The following is an 18493-nucleotide window of genomic DNA, read 5'->3' as shown; positions in this document are numbered from 1 at the left end:
TTTTCAAGACAGGGTTTCTCTGTATAACCCTAGATGTTCTGGAACTCACTCTGTAGACCAGACTGGCCTCAAACTCAGAAATCTGCCTGCCTCTCCCTCTGCCTCCCAAGTGCTAGGATTAAAGGCATGCACCACCACTGCCCGGCACATCTTACATTTCTAAAACTCTCTTAAATTTTATTCTCTAGCAAGTCTAGGTTGTAGATATTAATCATCCAACTCTCTCTCCCCTCCCCCCAAGAATTAGTTGGGCCATCACCAGAATTACAATGCCAAAGTTAAAATTCCCCACCTTCTGGGTAATATTATAATTACCCAGGAATTATGTTGGTGCTATCCCATTGTTAATGGCAATGCTGTTAACTCACTATGGTCTGTCTTTCAGGCCCGACTGGCCAACAGCAAAGCAACTTCTTGGTGACTCTAACTTCCTAAGAAGGCTTTTAGAATATGATAAGGAAAACATAAAGCCTCAGATACTGTCAAAGCTTCAAAAGTACATCAACAATCCTGACTTTGTGCCTGAAAAGGTGGAAAAGGTGTCCAAGGCCTGTAAATCCATGTGCATGTGGGTGAGAGCCATGGATCTGTACTCTCGGGTGGTGAAGGAAGTCGAGCCAAAGAGACAGAAACTTCGTGCTGCCCAGGTACCTCATCCATATGGTGACATTTTATAGAATGAAAGGTGATGAACAACAGTCACTCACACTCTCTGTGGGAGGCCACTGTGAATCTCTTGTGTGCAATGTGAGAGTGTTTGCAGTCCTGAAAAGTAGCTCATTGTTAGAAATGGCAGACAGAGATGATTTCTCGCAAGAAATTTTCTCTAAAATCAGCCTTTGGTAGCATGAAAAGACAGTGAATCTTGAGTCAATCCATGTCCTTAGTATCAGGGGAGAAAGGAACATGTATCTGCATGCTTGTAAAGTTTCTCATAGTCTCTTATGGGTCTGTCTTCCCACACCTGGTGGTGTCATCTCAGGTGTCAGAACCAATGAACCCAGGATCAGACAGGAGGTCCTCAGCGTTCTTGAGAAGAACAAAGAATGAACCGTAGGTGGAGTAGGTTACCAAAGCTATGGGTCACGAAAAGGGATGAGCAAAACTTTTCTAGACACACCCAGAGAGTAAATACTGCTCTAGCTCTGTGATTACCTCACAGAGCCAGCCAAGGCTCTGAGTTAAGTCCTCAGCACAGTGAAGAAAGAGAACCAAGAAGTGTCAGATGAAGGGAGGGGAGAAAGAAGAAGCCCTAGTCTAGTTCACAGCCTGACAGGAACAAGCAGTAGTTCACTATCACTGAAGGAGGAAGAAGCACTTTCCCACTGGCAAGGTGCCCATGTTCCTGTAAGCAACCCTAATGAAACTCATTAGGCTATTAAAAACAAAAGGCATAAAAGTGGAAGGGAGGGCAGCTAGAAATGGAGGGGAATTGGGGAGAATAGGAGGGGCACAAGAACGAGTAATGGGAAGTGAATGTGATAAATATATATTATATACATATATGGAAATATAATGAAGCCCATTATGTATAACTTACATATGCTAATAAAATTTTCTTATTATTAACCAATAGCCTAGTTGTGGCCTGTGGGCCTTAGTTAATAGATTTATTATACAGAGAACTAGTTAAGAAATATTAGCCTTTGTCATACATGAATATTCAATTTGTTTTATAATTTAAAATCATAATCCATTGTGGTAACTACTACATCTGTTTCTCTAATCATTTTATGATTTATTTTGTTGGCCATTGTCTTAGTTGCGATTTGTATTTCTGTGAAGGGATACCATGACCAAGGCAACTCTTATAAAGGACAACACTTAATTGGAGCTGGCTTACAGGGTCAGAGGTTCAGTCTGTTATCATCATGGCTGGAAGCATGGCAGTGTCCATGTGGGCATGGTACTAGAGGAGCTGAGAGTTCTATATCTTCCTCTGAAGGCAAACAGGAGAGACTGTCTTTCAGGCATCTAGGAGGGGTGTCTCAAAGACCACCCCTACAGTGATACACTTCCTCTAACAAGGCTACACCTCCTAAATGTGCCACTCCCTGGGCCAGGCATATTCAAACCACCACATTCCACTCCCTGGTCTCCATAGGGTTGTTCAAACACATGAAGTTATGGGGATCATACCTAGGCATAGCATAATGCAAAATATATTTAGTCTAACTTTAAAAGTCCCATAGTCTATAACAGTCTCACCAATGTTAAAAGTCCAAAATTCAAATCTCTTCTGAGATTCATCAATCACTTAGCTGTAATCCCCTAAGAAAGCAGAATAAAAAAGCACATCACATACCTCCATCATCATGCAGGATATACATCACCATTCTAAAATGTCACAGTGAGGAAATACTGGACCAAAATAAGACAGAAAACCACCTAGGCAAACTCCAAACTCTAAGTCTCCATGTCTGATGTCCAAAGCGCTCTTCAGATATCTAACTCCTTTCATCCTTGTTGACTGCTGTTGGCAGATCTGACATTCTCTTGGACTGATTCCACTCCCTGTTATCAGCTTTCCTTAGCAGGTACCCCATGGCTCTGATATCTCTAATGTCTTGGAGTATCCAAGACAATTTCAACTTTACAGCTTCTTGTTCCAATTTCTGGAATCCATACATGATCTTCTGAGCCTCTCCAAAGTGCTTCCATCACTTCTCCAGCTTTGCCCTCTGAAGCACTCTGGTTGACTCTACTCCAATGCTGCTGCTGTTCTTGGTGGTCACACCATGGTACTGGCATCCCCAGTATGCTGGGGTCTTCTACTCCAACTGGGCTTCACCAAAAACCTGTCATAGGCTCCCTATGTTGTGCCAAGTCTCACTATCTTTGTTTGACCCCTTCAGTCCTGGGCCATCAACTGCAACTGAGGCTGCACCCTCATCAATGGCTTTTCCTGGCCTCTCACAATGCCAAGCCTCTCAGCTGCTCTCCATGACTCTTTCATGCCTTCAAAACTAATACCATCCAGGTGATTCTTACACATTACTAAGTCTAGCTGCAACACAAGGTACAACCTTGGTTATCTCTGTAACACAGATTCTTTGTGCTTTCAGAAAACACTTCCTAGAAGATTTCACCTCAGGGATGCTGGTACTTCTTAATCACTGGTAATTTCTTAGCTCCAGCTGGCCAATATCAATTATCCCAGCATCCCCTTTCTTTCTTACTCTAAAGCCAAAGCCACATGGCCAAAACTGCCAAGGTATGCTGCTTTCTAGGGCTGGAAGATGGCACCCTTGTTCTATTACATTATCACCAGCTTTCTGTCTTCCAACTCCTTCACTAAGCTTTGCTGTCTTGGAACTTGCTATGTAACTCAGACATCTGCATGGTTCTGTCTCCTGAATGCAGAGATTAAAGGCATGTATCATTATGCCTGGACTTAAGCTTTTCTTCTTCTTCTAGAACTTACTCTGTCCTAGGCTGGCCTTGAACTCAGAGATCTGCTTGCCTTTGTCTCCTTTGATTAAAGGTGTGTACCAACATGCCTGAGCCAAAGCTTTTCCATGGCCACTATTCCTGATCAAATGCCTGTGTCTTCCAGCCTCAAGATATGAATCACAAATGTGCCTTCCATTTCTGAATTGTAGTTCATTCCAAATTAAAAGTCCAAATGAAAACAATAATCAGGTAACAACACCTAACATGACATAACTATTCCTTGTTCAAAAGCAAACACAAACAATAAGCTTAGCTGGGTGGGATCTTGCCCTGATATCACCACTTTCTTAATCTGTTTATCTTCTTGAACTCAGAATTCATCTCCATTTCATTTTCTAGTGTCCTTTATTACTTGAACCATACATTTTATATTTTTCCTCTCTAAACTTGCTATCCTTGATCAAAATCCTCTTCATGAGACTAAATCAGAGAACAAAGTCTCTGCTGACTTTTTTTTTGTCAATGCAATTAATATAAATCTCTTTACCTTAGCTTCAGGTAGACTCTTCAGTAAATGGCAAAAAGTGGCCACATTCTTCACCAAAATATCACAATAGTCTCTAGGCTACATTCTGAAATTCTTCTCCACTGAAACTTCTTAGGCTGCCAGGTCTGCATAGTTCCAATCACCCTCAGCATCAATGTCCTCCATATTCCTACTAGGATGACCCATTAAGCTCAATGTCCCAAAATCCACATTCCTCCAAACAAAAGCATGCTCAGGCCTATCACAGCAATACCCCGGTCCCTGGCACCAACTTCTGCCTTAATTAGGGTTTTATTGCTGTGAAGAGACACCAAGGCTTACTCTTATAAAGGACAATATTTAATTGGGGATAGCTTACAGGTTCAGAGGTTCAGTCTATTATCATCATGGTTGGAAGCATGGCAGTGTCCAGGTAGCCATGGTGCTGGAGGAGCTGAGAGTTCTACATCTTTTTCTGAAGGTAAACAGAAGATTCTGTCTTCCAGAAAGCTAGGAGGGTCTCAAAACCCACCCCTACAATGATACACTTCCTCCCACAAGGCCACACCCACTCCAACAAGGCCATACCTCCTAATAGTACGACTCTCTGGACCAAGCATATTCAAACCACCACAGCATTGTTCTTGTTGTTACTTTGTTTGCTTGTTTCTAATCTTATATTTTACTTTATGGAGAGGAGGGGAGTTCATGTATCCTAGGCTGACCTTAAACTTGCTATGTAACAAATGATGGCTCTTGCTGCTAACTACAATTATTGGGATTACAGCTGTGGGTGTACACCACCATGTCTGGTTTTATGAAACACTAAGGATCAAACCTAGGGCTTAATACATGCTACACAAGTATCCTATCAACCAAGCTACATCCTAGCCCAATATGTGTAAGATGAAAGTCTTCGGGGACATGTTAAAATGAACATAAACCATATTTTTAATCAATTTTATACATGGGCCAATCAATCTTTGTGGGACTCATTTGCTTACTTGCTTTCATTAGGCTGAACTTGACGCTACAATGGCTACCCTGAAAGAAAAGCAAGCATTGCTGAAACAAGTGGAAGATCAAATAAAGACTTTGCAAGATGAGTACGACAAAGGCGTGACTGAGAAAGAAAGTCTGGGTAAGAGGCTCGTGACTCATTTTGAACGGGAAAGGCCTGATTTCCAAAAGGAGGAAGCATTTTCAGAGTCAGATCATAGCATTTTAAAAGACCTTATTTTATTTTTAATTATGTCTATACATGTGTGGGGAAAGCACATGAGTTCAGATGCCCCAAAGCCAGAGTTACAGTCAGTTGTGAGCCATCTAACATGTGTGTTGGGAACCACACTCAAGTCCTTTACAGAAGCAGTCAGCACTTGCACCTGCTAAGCCATCTCTCCAGCTAACCAGATCTGAGCTTTAATCTAACATGCAGGATGTACATACATTGTCCTGCTTTCATGAGCTTTCTAGTACCAGATGAGAAAAGAATGAAAATACTGTACAAATTCACCATCTTACATACAAAACAGCTTGTTTGAACATTCATGTTATAACTCAAAAGAACACATGACTGGTCTAGACAATAAATACAGCAGGCCTACAGAGAGCACTGTCTCCAGCAAGAGTAAGGAGCACACAGGAAGTCCTTAGCATGCAAGAGGCTAGTGCTGGCTCTGAAATGTACACACATAGGGAACTGGTGTGAGCTTTTGTAAAGAGGAATTGACATCATTAGCTATGTAACAATAGCTCATTTGGAAACCAAAACAAGCCAATCAACTCTTAGTAATTTGGGAAATATTGACTAACCTGACCAGATGTTCTCAAAATCATCCAGCAAAGAACATGGCCCTGACCAAAGCGCGCCTGGTACGTGCTGGAAAGCTGACAGCTGCTTTAGGAGATGAGCAGGTTCGGTGGGAAGAAAGCATTGAGAAGTTCCAGGAGGAGATAGCAAACATCGTTGGAAACGTGTTTATAGCAGCAGCCTGTGTAGCTTATTACGGGGCTTTCACAGCCCAGTATAGGCAGCTGGTGAGTAAGATGCTGTGTGTGGAGTGGTAAGAAGCAAGAGGAACTGGGTGGGGTATGGAGGACTCCTTTTCCTAGGTTGAAATGGAAGTTCTCCAGTATGGCAATTCACCAAGGCAGAAGTATATGTTATATTTATATACACACATGCACACATAGACCTTCACCTCTCCCATTGGCTGGTGACTGTCTGCATCTAAGCTTCCAATAACATACTTCTCCCTTTCCTTCTTCTACGTTGTAAAGCTATCCATCACTCAACACAATAACCTTGGGGACAGAAGGGATACAGTGAGGTCATACCTTCATGTCTGAAATGGCATCTAAACTCAGTGTGTGTGAAGAGATTAAGACAAGCACAGAGCACTTGAGGAAGGATACAAGAAGAAGCAAAACACTGGATGAATGTGTTTTCTAGAACTTTTGTCATATATATATATATATATGTATATATATATATATATATATGCAAGAGCAGTAAGCATTTGAGGATATATACATATATTCTGTCTACATGCACTTTCCAAAGTTCCAAAATAACAGGAGGAATTGCATAGTCATTTTTTATTAAATAACTTCCTAAAAATGTTCACCTTCATGAGCAAATATAGTCTTGGAGTCACCCAGACTCGGAAAGCTCTCAGGGATCCTCTGGTTCAGTATGATTGGACCCTTGTTGGGGAGGAGGGCAAAGACACTTCTATATCATGGTTGAAGTTATAGTAATGATCCGGTCTAGCCATCCCAGCTGCAGCTTCCTGCTGCTCTCTACCACATATTAAATGTTTCTTCTTACAGCTTATAGAGTGCTGGATTGAGTCCTGCCTAGTCCTGGAGATCCCCATTGACCCCTCCTTCAGTCTCATTAACATTCTTGGTGACCCCTATGAAATCCGGCAGTGGAACACAGATGGACTGCCCAGAGACTTGATATCAACTGAGAATGGCATTTTGGTTACTCAGGGGAGAAGGTGGCCTTTGATGATTGATCCCCAAGATCAGGTGTGTAACAAACACTATGATAGAGTAGCCCTCTGCTGAATATAACATGTAAGAAAGGATTTTTTGTTGTTGTTTTTCAATAATTTTATTTTTTTCTAATTTTGTAATTTTAATTTCCCATAGCACCTTGGCAATGTTGAAAACAATACAGATACAAAGATGCTCATTTTAACAGTTTATGCATGAGTATGTGTCACACCATTTGGGGGAGGCGGGGGACAGTTTTGACAAGGGAACAAATCTAAGCTATGGACAAAACAGAAGCCAGATAACTGGTTCTGATACATCACTCCCCCCAACATTTAAGAGATACATCACTGGGGGGCTGGAGAGATGGCTCAGCGGTTAAGAGCACTGACTGCTCTTCTGAAAGTCCTGAGTTCAAATCCCAGCAACCACATGGTGGCTCACAACCACCTGTCATGAGATCTGACGCCCTCTTCTGGTGCATCTAAAGACAGCTACAATGTATTTACATATAATAATAAATAAATAAATCTTTAAAAAAAAAAGAGAGAGATACATCACTCAATGGACACCTGAATCAGTTGGAAAAACAAAAACAGAACATTGATGTGGGTATCTCTTTACATTTCTAATCAGTGTTCTGTGCTATAGAACTGAAAACAGAATACTTGGCCCACAGCTCACAGACATCAGAGCCGCACCTTTAGGACTGTGTAATGTGTAATAAGACACAACAAATTGTTAGTTTTAAAAATAAACAGTATTATTTAATAATCAGGTGACTTTTAAGAGAAAGGATTTTTAACATGATGGAAAGACCACAGGAAATGAAGATTTAGGGAGTTGAGAAGGCTTTTCCTTGGAGTCCCTCATCTTACAGAAGTATTCAGTTTTGTGAAAATTCAGAAGGGAGCTGCATGAGAGCCCTCCATTCTTCATTTTGACTGATTTGGGTTAGAAGTTTGGCTACTAGTTTCTATTTTCTACTGGGAAGAGTATAAATTGGCAGATATGCAAGGAAATGCATCGTTTTACCCTGAAAGTCTAAGGAATCAGGGTGATATCAGAAATAGATAGAAGTGGGTCAAGCCTGCCATCATTTACAGATGCCTGCTATCTGACTTCCTAAGTGCAAAGAGAGGATTAGAACAGAAAGCCCCTAAGAAAGTCACAGAAAGGAAGCCAACTGCCTATCTTAGGGAGGGTTTCATTGCTGTGAAGAGACACCATGACCAAGGCAACTCTTAAAACAGACAACATTTAATTGGGGCTGACTTACAGGTTCAGAGGTTTAGTCCATTATCATCATGGCAGAAAGCATGGCAGCATGCAGACAGACAGACGTGCTGGAGAAGGAGCTGAGAGTTCTACATCTTGATCCTAAGGCAACCAAGAGAAGATAGCCTTTTGCAGGCAGCCTGGAAGAGGGTTTCTCTTCCGCCCTGAGTGGAGCTTGGGCATAGGACCTCAAAGCCCACCCTCACGGTGACTCACTTCCTCCAACAAGGCCACACCTCCTAATGGTGCCACTTCCCATGGGCCAAACAAATTTAAATTACCAAACTTCCAAAAACCTGGGCTTTCCTGGGTGGCTCTTTTCTTCCTTTGTTTTAAATTTGAACAAAAAGAGGAATCTCAAAACATTGGATTTAAAAGGTTTTATTGGGGAGAGGAATTTTTTTGTTTGTTTTGTTTGAGATGAGGTTTGTTTTTTATGTCTCCAATTTAGTTCTAGGCTAAACATCTCTAAACTTTACTCAAGAAACTTCCGTGTTCCAGACATTTGACCTTCTCTGTGCTTTCTCACACAGGCCAATCGCTGGATAAGAAACAAGGAAAGCAAGAGTGGGTTAAAGGTCATTAAGCTTACAGACACCAATTTCTTACGAACACTGGAAAATTCCATCCGACTGGGTTTACCTGTCTTACTGGAAGAGGTTCGATTTTTACTTTGCCATTTCATGTTAATTCCTAACTGTCAGATGTCTGGAATGCTGTACAAGTCAATAGACCACACCTGCACATGTGAAGGACACCAGTCAAGTCCATTTTCTTCTTTTTTTTTTTTTTAATTTTTTATTAGATATTTTCTTTATTTATATTTCAAATGTTATCCCCTTTCCTGGTCCCTCCCAAGTCCCCATCCCACTCTCCCTCACCCTGCTTCTACCCCACCTACCCACCCACTCCTGCCTCCTCATCCTTGAATTTCCCCTACACTGGGGCATCCATCAAGCCTTCACAGGACTGAGGGCCTCTCCTACCATTGATGCCTGACACGGCCATCCTCTGCTACATATGGAAAAGTCATGTGTACTCCTTGGTTGGTGGCTTAGTCCCTGAGAGCTCTGGGGAGTCTGGTTGGTTGATATTGTTGTTCTTCCTATGAAGTTGCAAACCCCTTTAGCTCCTCTAGTCCTTTCTCTAATGCCTCCATTGAGGACCCCATGGTTGGGGTCCAACAAGTTCAGTGGTTGGCTGTAAGCATCTGACTCTGCATTTGTCAGTCAAGTCCATTTTCAAATGGGTCAAACCAGTTGCTACTGGAGTAGTAAATTCTCAGATGAGCTGGGATCTGTTGGCTGAAAGAATTTTTCACCCCATTTTTTTGTAGCTAAGAACCCCTGCCTTACCACACTGCTCATTCCCAAGCCTTGCTGTGGGCCTTAAAGGACAAAAAATTCAAAGCAGGAATCCCTGTCTACTCGAGTGTCATACAATAATGATGAAACACAAACTATTCTGGTAGATATAGTCACTATTTCTACTTGGGCATAAGGTCAGATTGAAGAGATCAATATTAAAAATTAACCTTTAAAAAAAAAAAAACAAGTCTCATGTATACAGGCTGGTCTCAAACTTACTATGTAGCCCAAAATTACCTTGAACTCTTGATCTGCCTCCCTCCACCTCCTAAATTCTAGGATTACAGATATGTGTCACCAAAGCTGAGTTTTACAGTGCTGGTACTAGGACTCGAGTCTTTGAGCATGCTGGGCAAACACTCTACCAACTGAGCTACATTCACATACCCCAGAGGAGTGACTCACTGAGTTAAGATGTTCTACCATGAGATTTATCACTCCAAGACTAATGTTGCTTACATCGTTCACTCACTGAAAAGAGTATAGACAGGGTCCCTGCCCTCAAAAGCACACAAACTCACTGGGAGCAAAGATTGTAAAGAAGTAAACAAAGAAAGGAAGGAAGTGATGGGGAGGAAGAGATCTTTCAAGCAAAAGCTTTGAAAGAACAAGCAGGATACAGAGACAGCCAACAGGAAGAGCAGGGACACAATCCCCAGCTGGTTTCATCCTCTTGCTAGGATAAGACACCCTCACAAAAAGCAACTTGGGGATGAAAGGGTTTGTTTGACTTTTTCCAAGTCACAGTCCATCACTGAGGAAGGTCAGGTAGCAACAGAATGCTGTTTGCTGTCTGCCTCACTGACTCCTACTTAGTTTTGTTAATACAGTCCAGAATCACCTGCCCAGAAGTGGCTGGGCCCTCCCACATGCTCACAGGCCAGTTCCATCCAGCAAGTCCTCAGCTGAGGCTCCTCCTTCTCAGATGACTCTAGGTTTTCTTTTTCTTTTTTTCTTTTTTTCTTTCTTTCTTTTTTTTTTTTTTTGGTTTTTTGAGACAGGGTTTCCCTGTGTAGCCCTGGCTGTCCTGGAACTCACTCTGTAGACCAGGTTGGCCTCGAACTCAGAAATTCACCTGCCTCTGCCTCCCATGTGCTGGGATTAAAGGTCCACCACCGCCCGGCTACTCTAGATTTTCTTAAGTTAACAATAAAAACTAACCAGCACAGGTCCCTGGAGAAGGTGAAATTTAAGCTGTGATTTCTGTCTCAGCTCTACTCAGCAAGGTCTCTTGGACCAGGGTCTCAGGCATCATGAATGAGCACACTTGCCTTCTCTAATTTGCCGTTCTAGTTTTATGAGGGAGTAAGGAATAAATAAATCATGAGCTATGGCCACTGAAAGCCTATATAGAAGTATCTCTGATTCACCACAAAGGATGCTCAGACATGGCACTGGCCTGTGGTAACTTAGCTGCAGCCCTTTCGTGGTAACAAGGACCAATAATTAATATGAAGTCATCCCAAACACTTGTGGAGACCAAACAGTCACGACTTGGTTCTCAGTGTCCTAACTCATTAATCCTCACTTCAACCTTACTATTAGATGGGTTGATTACTAATAGATAGCTACTATTATTATCCCATTCTTCCAGTGGAGAAACTGAGGCATCAAGAAGTTGAACTATCTACGCAGTCTTGACTGCTTAGAAAATCCAAAATGAGTTACAGTCCTCCCCATTCAAGCCACACTGCACACCAGGACCTCACTGCAGCAGAGCTTTGGCCAACACAGAAAAGGTCCTAGAATGAATCCCAGGTCATCCCTTATGTCGTATTACAGAGGGAAGTCTCCAGAAGACTTTGGCACAGTTATGTTAGCTTCAACTGTGCTCTCCACCTGTGTTTACTTTGAGATACAAGAGGTCCCAGGGACTTTCCTCTTTCACAACAGAGGACAAAGTTCCTTCCATAATGTCCTGCCCCTGTTCAAAAGCAGAGGACACATGGAAGTCAGGCATCTAGGGACAGGATGCTGCAGCTGGGCCTTCCCTGCTCTCCAGGGTGTGAAGTCATTACCATGGTACTCATTCTTAGATCCTCCCTGTATTTGCTACAATGGTTCTGTCAGACCCCTTTCCTACCCATTTATGACCGTGAAATCCATCTTGTCTGTCTCAGTGCTTCGTGTGGAGGCCAGGGAGGAGGTGGTTCACAGGCTGTATACACACGTGGAGGTCAGAAGTTGACTTCAGATGTCTTCCTCTTTCAATCTACCCCTTGTTTGTGGGAACGGGGTCTCTCACTGAACCAAGAGTTCACCAATTAAGTAGTATACAGTCTTAAATGATCTCAAGGCAGATTACTAACTTGGTTACAAGGGCAAGCAGCAGTTCAGTGTTTTTGAGATCAAGAGGTACTTTTGGAAGAATGAAGTGTCACATAGACCTACTTATCTGAAGACAGCTGAGGAGTGGGTCACCCAGCAGTCAGGTCCCATCACCGACCTTTGTTCTTCGAGCTTAGTTCTCATAGGGATTGAGCAGCATGTGAGATCATCCTAAATAAATGCACTGCCTTCACATTAGGAAAGACATGATCACAGGGAAAAGAACATTTTCAAAGTGAATTCTGAGGCCCTTAAATGACAAGTTGGTGGCAGTCATTTTCAACTCCTTGCTTTTTGCATTTTTTTTTTTTTTTAAGCTCAAAGAAGTCTTGGATCCAGCCCTGGAACCCATCCTTTTAAAGCAGACGTTCATGAGTGGCGGAAGACTGCTCATCCGCCTCGGAGATTCAGACATCGATTATGACAAGAGTTTCAGGTTTTACATGACATCCAAAATGCCGAATCCCCACTACCTACCTGAGGTGCATATGAGCCACTAGTCTGGAACTTTCCACCCAGCTGAATTATGTGTGATAAGTCTCTAAGGCTCGGTGGGCTCCCACCTGCAGGGATGTGCTGAGGACCTCTCTGGCTCTCCCTTTGTCCCTCTGCCACCCTCCCTTCCTGTCATAGGACACAAGTGCCCCATCTGGACAGTTCCCAGAACAATGACCTATCTCACAGCACTGTTCAAATGTCCATGTCTATACTACCAAATAAAAGTATCACCTATTAGAGAATTCTAGTGACTGGGTGAATTTAGAGAATCATTGGCTGGAGTCCCTGTAAATGTTGTTAGACATGGCAGAAGGAACTATCTCTTTCCTTCTCCTTGCCATTGACTTATTCAAGAGAAGTCTGAATATTCTGAGCATATATTCATAGTTTCACATAAAATGTTATGATGAAATGGAAGAGGTAAAGCTCATTTCATTACAAATAAAGCCTCTTTTTAACATAGCCATTATGTGCAAGCCACTATATATAACTGAGTGATCTTATTACTTTGATTGGTCCCCACGGATACCCTATTAATTCTTTAATAACTACCAGAAACTAAAGCTTGACAGAGATGAAAAGGCTTGCCCAACAGGAGAGCCTTGAAGGGAGCAGCTGGGATTCAAACCTGAGTTCTTGATTCTGAAGTGCTGCTGTTAACCTTTTTCTGGCTCATCAATCTTTCAGCCATCATGTAGGAACCTGGGTGGAGGAAGCGGGGAAGGAGATTACCACTCCTACTGGCAGAGAAAATCCTGTTTGAATTCTGAAGGCCATGCTATGCTTGGCATGTGTGCCTAGGTGTGTGCATAGTCACACCTCTAGAGGCTAGGAATACCTCTTCCTGGATAACAGCGAATCCTGTTTACGTTTAAAAAACAGAAACATCTTGTTATACCAGCCTACACTTAGGCATTCATGTGCTTCATGCTTCTCTTCCAGGTGTGCATTAAAGTCACCATCATCAATTTCACTGTAACTAAATCGGGTCTGGAGGATCAGTTGCTAAGGTAACCGGAACAGAGAGTATGGATGGGAAGCTGGATGATGGTCATGGGTTTCCTAATGTTTTATATATTTTTTTTAAAGATTTAGGGTTTTTTATGTGTATGAGTACACTGTAGCTATACAGATGGCCGTGAGCCATCATGTGGCTGTTGGAAATTGAACTCAGGACAGCCCTGCTCCCTCTGGCCCTGCTCGCTCCGGCGTAATACACTGTAGCTGTCTTCAGACGCACCAGAAGAGGGCGTCAGATCTCATTACTGGTGGTTGTGAGCCACCATGTGGTTGCTGGGACCTTCGGAAGAGCAGTCAGTGCTCTTACCCGCTGAGCCATCTCGCCAGCCCCCTGTTTTATTTAGAAGGATTTTTGATGCTTTTTTTATATATATATTTTATCCTGTGTATGCCTGTCTGTCTCTGTGCATCTGTACTTGAGTGCAAGGACCTTCAGAGGCAAAAGATGGCATCAGATCCTTTGGAGCTGTAGTTACAGGGGATATAAGGCACCCGCTGAAGGTGCTGGGAAAGAAACTTAGGGCTTCTGCAAGAGTAGTATGCACTCTTAGCTTCTGAATGATCTTTCTAGCCATTGTTTCAAAATTTTGACAAAGAAAAACAAATAATAAATCTCAAAAACCAAATACCTGACCTTATCAAATTTATAAAGAGGTCTTCATTAAATGTAATATCAAAATCTAAACACTATCTGTAGTATTATTTTAACAAGGTATCACTGAGCTTATTCCATGTCTGTGTACACATAAACATGCAACTGAATACTTCATTATCATCCTTTATGTGTGTCGTGTTCTATATTTACATTATTATATACAGTGCTTCGCTATCCCTTTACATTCTATTCGCTGTGTGTATCCATGTGTTATGAGCACCTGTACTTCAGCACTCAGAGGACAAGCACAGGAGCTGGTGCTTTCCCTCCCCCACATGGGTCTCAGGGATTGAACTCAAGCCTCCAGGCTCAGCAGAAGGCACTGGTAACTCCTGAGCCATCACAATGGCCCATGTACAGGGAGAACCTTAGAAGGATGCTTCTCAGAGCATGCCTCCCTCTAAGGAGGGCACTAGATGTGGAGATGGGGTCTCTCAGACCATGGCCACCTCAAAGGAGGGCACTAGATGTGGAGATGGAGCTAACGAAATAGAGCTTATATATTTTCATCGTTTGCTTTGTTCTAAGAATAAATTCACATATTATTTATGCAGAAGAATTGCTTCCTTGAGGTGGTAAGGTTTCACAGTCTCCCGAGTCAGTATTTTTGCAATCCTGTGTAGAATGTTCCTACTTCCAGCTTGGCATAAATGAGCCTTAGTGAATGGCATTGACCAATCAAACTGGTAAAATGGTTCCCTCCAAACAAGTTGGGGCTGTGAGAACAATGGAGGAGACCAGACCTCAAACACACAGATTGGAAATCAGAGCTGCATTTACAGCTGGGGAGACACAGTCCATAAAGCGCTGGATGGGCAAGCAGAGGGACCTGAGTTCAGCTTTTATATTTACTTATTTATTTATTTATGTATTTATTTATTTAGTGGGGAGTGTCGTATCCACAGGCCATGGCGCATGTGTAGAAGTCCAAGAACCACCTGTCTGAGTTCATAATCTCTTTTCCCTGTGTGAGATCCAGGAGTTGAGCTCAGGTCATCTGCTCTGGTACCAAGTACCTTTACCTGCTAAGCCATCTCTGGGGCCCCTTGGACCTCAGTTCAATTCCCAGATCTCACATAAAAAGCCATGTGTGTATCCCATGCTTGTAATCCCAGTGCTGGGAAGGTAGAGGTAGGTGGATGCCTGGAGATCGTCAGTCGGCCAGCCTAGCTTGGTAGCTGAGCTCCAGGCCAACGAAGCCAGTCTCAAAATAAGTTGGGTAGCATTGCTGAAGAACACCACAGAAAGTTATCATCTGGCCTCCATCTGCACACACACACTCACACCCACACTCACTCACGAGTGCACACACACAGACACACACACGGAGAGACACACACAGATACACACACAGACACACGCATGCACACAGTCTATATATAAACAAGGACCTATAGAAGTAAGTAAACAATTGGCTGCTGTTCTCTGGACATCCATACCAGAGAGTTACTGTGCCTTCAGACTTCAGGTTCAGCTACGTACCACTCACCATGCCAGCTTACAGAAAATACTTGGGTGGGTGGGTTGGGGGAATAGTCACACACAGGGCAGGAGACAGCAGTGACTTAGGGGACCTGAGAAGCTGTAAACCAGGTCTTTCAACTTCGGTTCTAGTGATGTAGTGCGACTTGAAAAACCTGAGTTGGAGGAACAGAGAATCCAGCTCATCGTGAGGATCAATAGTGATAAAAACCAGCTGAAATCTATTGAAGAAAAAATCCTGAAATTGCTCTTTACATCTGAAGGGAATATTCTGGATAATGAAGAACTCATTGATACACTCCAGGACTCAAAGGCAAGTGACATAGTATTAGTGTTTACAGAGAGCAGGTTAATCAATCCATGACAGTATAAGCCTGTCCCAACACTCAAGAAGCTGAGGCAGGAGGATTAAAAAAAAAAATGCATGTTAACCTGGACTATAGTGAATTACAGAGGAGCATATGTTATGTAGAGAAACTCAGTCTCAAAACAACAAATGTATGCTGCTTTAAAAGTCATAGTTTTGGGGCTAGTTGACACCCTGATGGTTCTGTGGTTAAGAGCACTGGCTACTCTTCCAAGAGACTCACACTGTGACTAATAACCATCTAACTGCTGTCCCAGAAGATTCAAAAGATCCCAGCACCCTCTTCTGGCATCTGCCAGCACTGCACACAGGTGGTGCACAGAAATACATGCAGACAAAACACCCATATATATAAAATAAAAATTTTAATAAGTCATAGCTTCAGGATCTGAGGGTTCTATACGGGCTTCAAAGCAAGATCAGACCATCTGTAAGCTGCCAGGGACACACGTAGACTATTAGGCCTCATCATCAACAAAAGAAGAGCACAGAAACTATACACCACTGACCCTCTTTCAACATTTAAAAACAAAGACTGTGAAGAAGGACAAGATACAAATGGAAAGCTATCATCACCTCCTCCAGGAAATCTGCCTGGTGGTTCCAACTAGAATCAGTCTCTCCTTCCTCTCCTTCCTCTCCCTCCTCCCCTTCCTCTCCTTCCTCACCCTCCTCCTCCTCCTTCCTCTCTTCCCCCTCCTTCTCCTCCTCCCAAGCCTCTATCCCAGCCCTTGTTACTGCTTACCTCAGGTCAGAGCTGGAGGGTGCATGTCTTACCCTTCTTTAAGTAGGTGAGTTCCGTGCAGTGGGGATCCTGTGAGTAGCTTATCCTTCTCTTTCTTCTCTAAGCATTAGGCATGGTGGTCACACACCAGTGGTGTCAATAGAAACCTGTGGATGGCACAGTGAGGTTTCACATTAAGCGTGTGAGCCTGGAGTGGTTTATCTCATAAACTTAAAGCGTGGTTTTGGAAGTGTGTGCAAGGAGCGCAGCCCAGAACGTGATTTTCATTGGTTCAGACACGGCAGAATGCTTTACTGGAGGGGAAAAAGAAAAAAATTAAATGATCTTTGAGCCTTCGACTAGACAAGAGCCCATGCCATGGTCTTTATACTTGGTTAATATTAAAAATTACACACGGGCCTGAGAATGCAGTCCAGTGGTAAGCATTGAGTCCCTGTACTCTGAGCACTCTACTCCCTCTGAGCTCCACCCCAGGCCCTCCTCTCAACTTCTGACACTGTCCACTGTCCTTCCGGGTTTCCCAACTGTAAGCTGCCAGGGTCAGCACGGTCAGAAGAATGTCTCTGGGTCCAGAGCCCTTTACCTGTTCCTCTACCTTTACACTGCTCCTTTACCTCAACACCCCCTTTACTACAATCACGAACTCGCTCCATCCATATTGCTTTTCCTAGACTGGACTGGATGCGTCCCAAACCCCCACTGTTTTTCCGAGGCAGATCCCTAAGAACTTGTTGTGTGTTTATTCAGATCACTTCGGGTGCCATTAAAAGCAGGCTGAAGGAAGCAGAGTCCACCGAGTTGATGATCAACATAGCTCGGGAGAGGTACCGCCCAGTGGCCACACAGGGCTCTGTGATGTACTTTGTCATAGCCAGCCTCTCGGAAATCGACCCCATGTATCAGTATTCGCTGAAGTATTTTAAACAGGTAACTGCCTTACTGTCGTGACTTCGCTTTGAGCCCTGTTGGTAAAAACCCTCCAGGATCCTGGATGCAGGCAGAGTTCAAGAGTGGTCCTATCTACCAGATCACCTAAGGAGTCCAGTGCTCAGTGTATGCAAAGTCTGTGGAGGAAAGGCAGAGCTGAGCTTGCCAAGGCTCATCTTCTTCTTTCTGTTCCCTCAACTACCCAGCTTGCTTGCTTCCCCTATTTTTTTTTTTTTTTTTTTTTTTGAGACAGGGTTTCTCTGTATAGCTCTGGCTGTCCTGGAACTCACTCTGTAGACCAGGCTGGCCTCGAACTCAGAAATCCACCTGCCTCTGCCTCCCAAGTGCTGGGATTAAAGGCATGTGCCACCACTGCCCAGCGCCTGCTTTCCCTCCTGTCTGCCTGCCTTTTGTTATCAGATGCCTTTTAAGGCAGAGGTTCTCAACCTGTGGGTCGCAAACCCTTTTGGGGATTGAACAGCCCTTTCACAGGAGTCACATCCCAGATACCCTGCACATCAGACATTTACATTGCATTTCATAACAATAGCAAAGCTCCAGTTGCAAAGCAGCAACAAAAGTAATTTTATGATTGGAGGGTCACCACAACATGAGGAACTGTATGAAAGAATCGCAACATTAGGAAGGTTGAAACCCACTCTCGGGGTTAGGGAGATGGGGCAATAGTTAAAGTGTTTTCCGCTCAAAAATGAAGACTAGAGCAAATGCCAGGGTTTACAGAGCCAGGGGATCCCCAGAGCAATCTGGCTAGCAACATTAGCACTGGGTTAGATCAAGAAACCCTGTCTTAAGAAGTAAGATAGAAGCCGGGCGGTGGTGGCACACACCTTTAATCCCAGCACTTGGGAGGCAGAGGCAGGCAGATTTCTAAGTTCAAGGC

General features: G+C 43.3%; 1 protein-coding gene across 3 annotated transcripts in view; it reads left to right on the top strand.

Moving 5' to 3' along the window:
- Dnah6 (dynein axonemal heavy chain 6) overlaps positions 1-18493 on the top strand; it is a 223851-nt gene that overhangs the window by 159375 nt on the left and 45983 nt on the right. For 2 of the 3 annotated variants that reach the window (XM_031382226.1, XM_031382225.1), the window contains exons 52-60: positions 386-647; positions 4937-5060; positions 5763-5959; positions 6755-6958; positions 8737-8862; positions 12216-12380; positions 13339-13406; positions 15686-15866; positions 17413-17592. In XM_031382226.1, the coding sequence (XP_031238086.1) occupies positions 386-647; positions 4937-5060; positions 5763-5959; positions 6755-6958; positions 8737-8862; positions 12216-12380; positions 13339-13406; positions 15686-15866; positions 17413-17592 (1507 nt within the window). The remainder of the gene's footprint in view (positions 1-385; positions 648-4936; positions 5061-5762; positions 5960-6754; positions 6959-8736; positions 8863-12215; positions 12381-13338; positions 13407-15685; positions 15867-17412; positions 17593-18493) is intronic. The other variant, XM_031382227.1, reaches the window with a different exon arrangement.

The sequence above is a fragment of the Mastomys coucha genome, unplaced genomic scaffold (assembly GCF_008632895.1).
Source record: "Mastomys coucha isolate ucsf_1 unplaced genomic scaffold, UCSF_Mcou_1 pScaffold20, whole genome shotgun sequence".
Classification (NCBI taxonomy): domain Eukaryota; kingdom Metazoa; phylum Chordata; class Mammalia; order Rodentia; family Muridae; genus Mastomys; species Mastomys coucha.
This window is presented reverse-complemented; position numbering and strand designations above follow the sequence as displayed.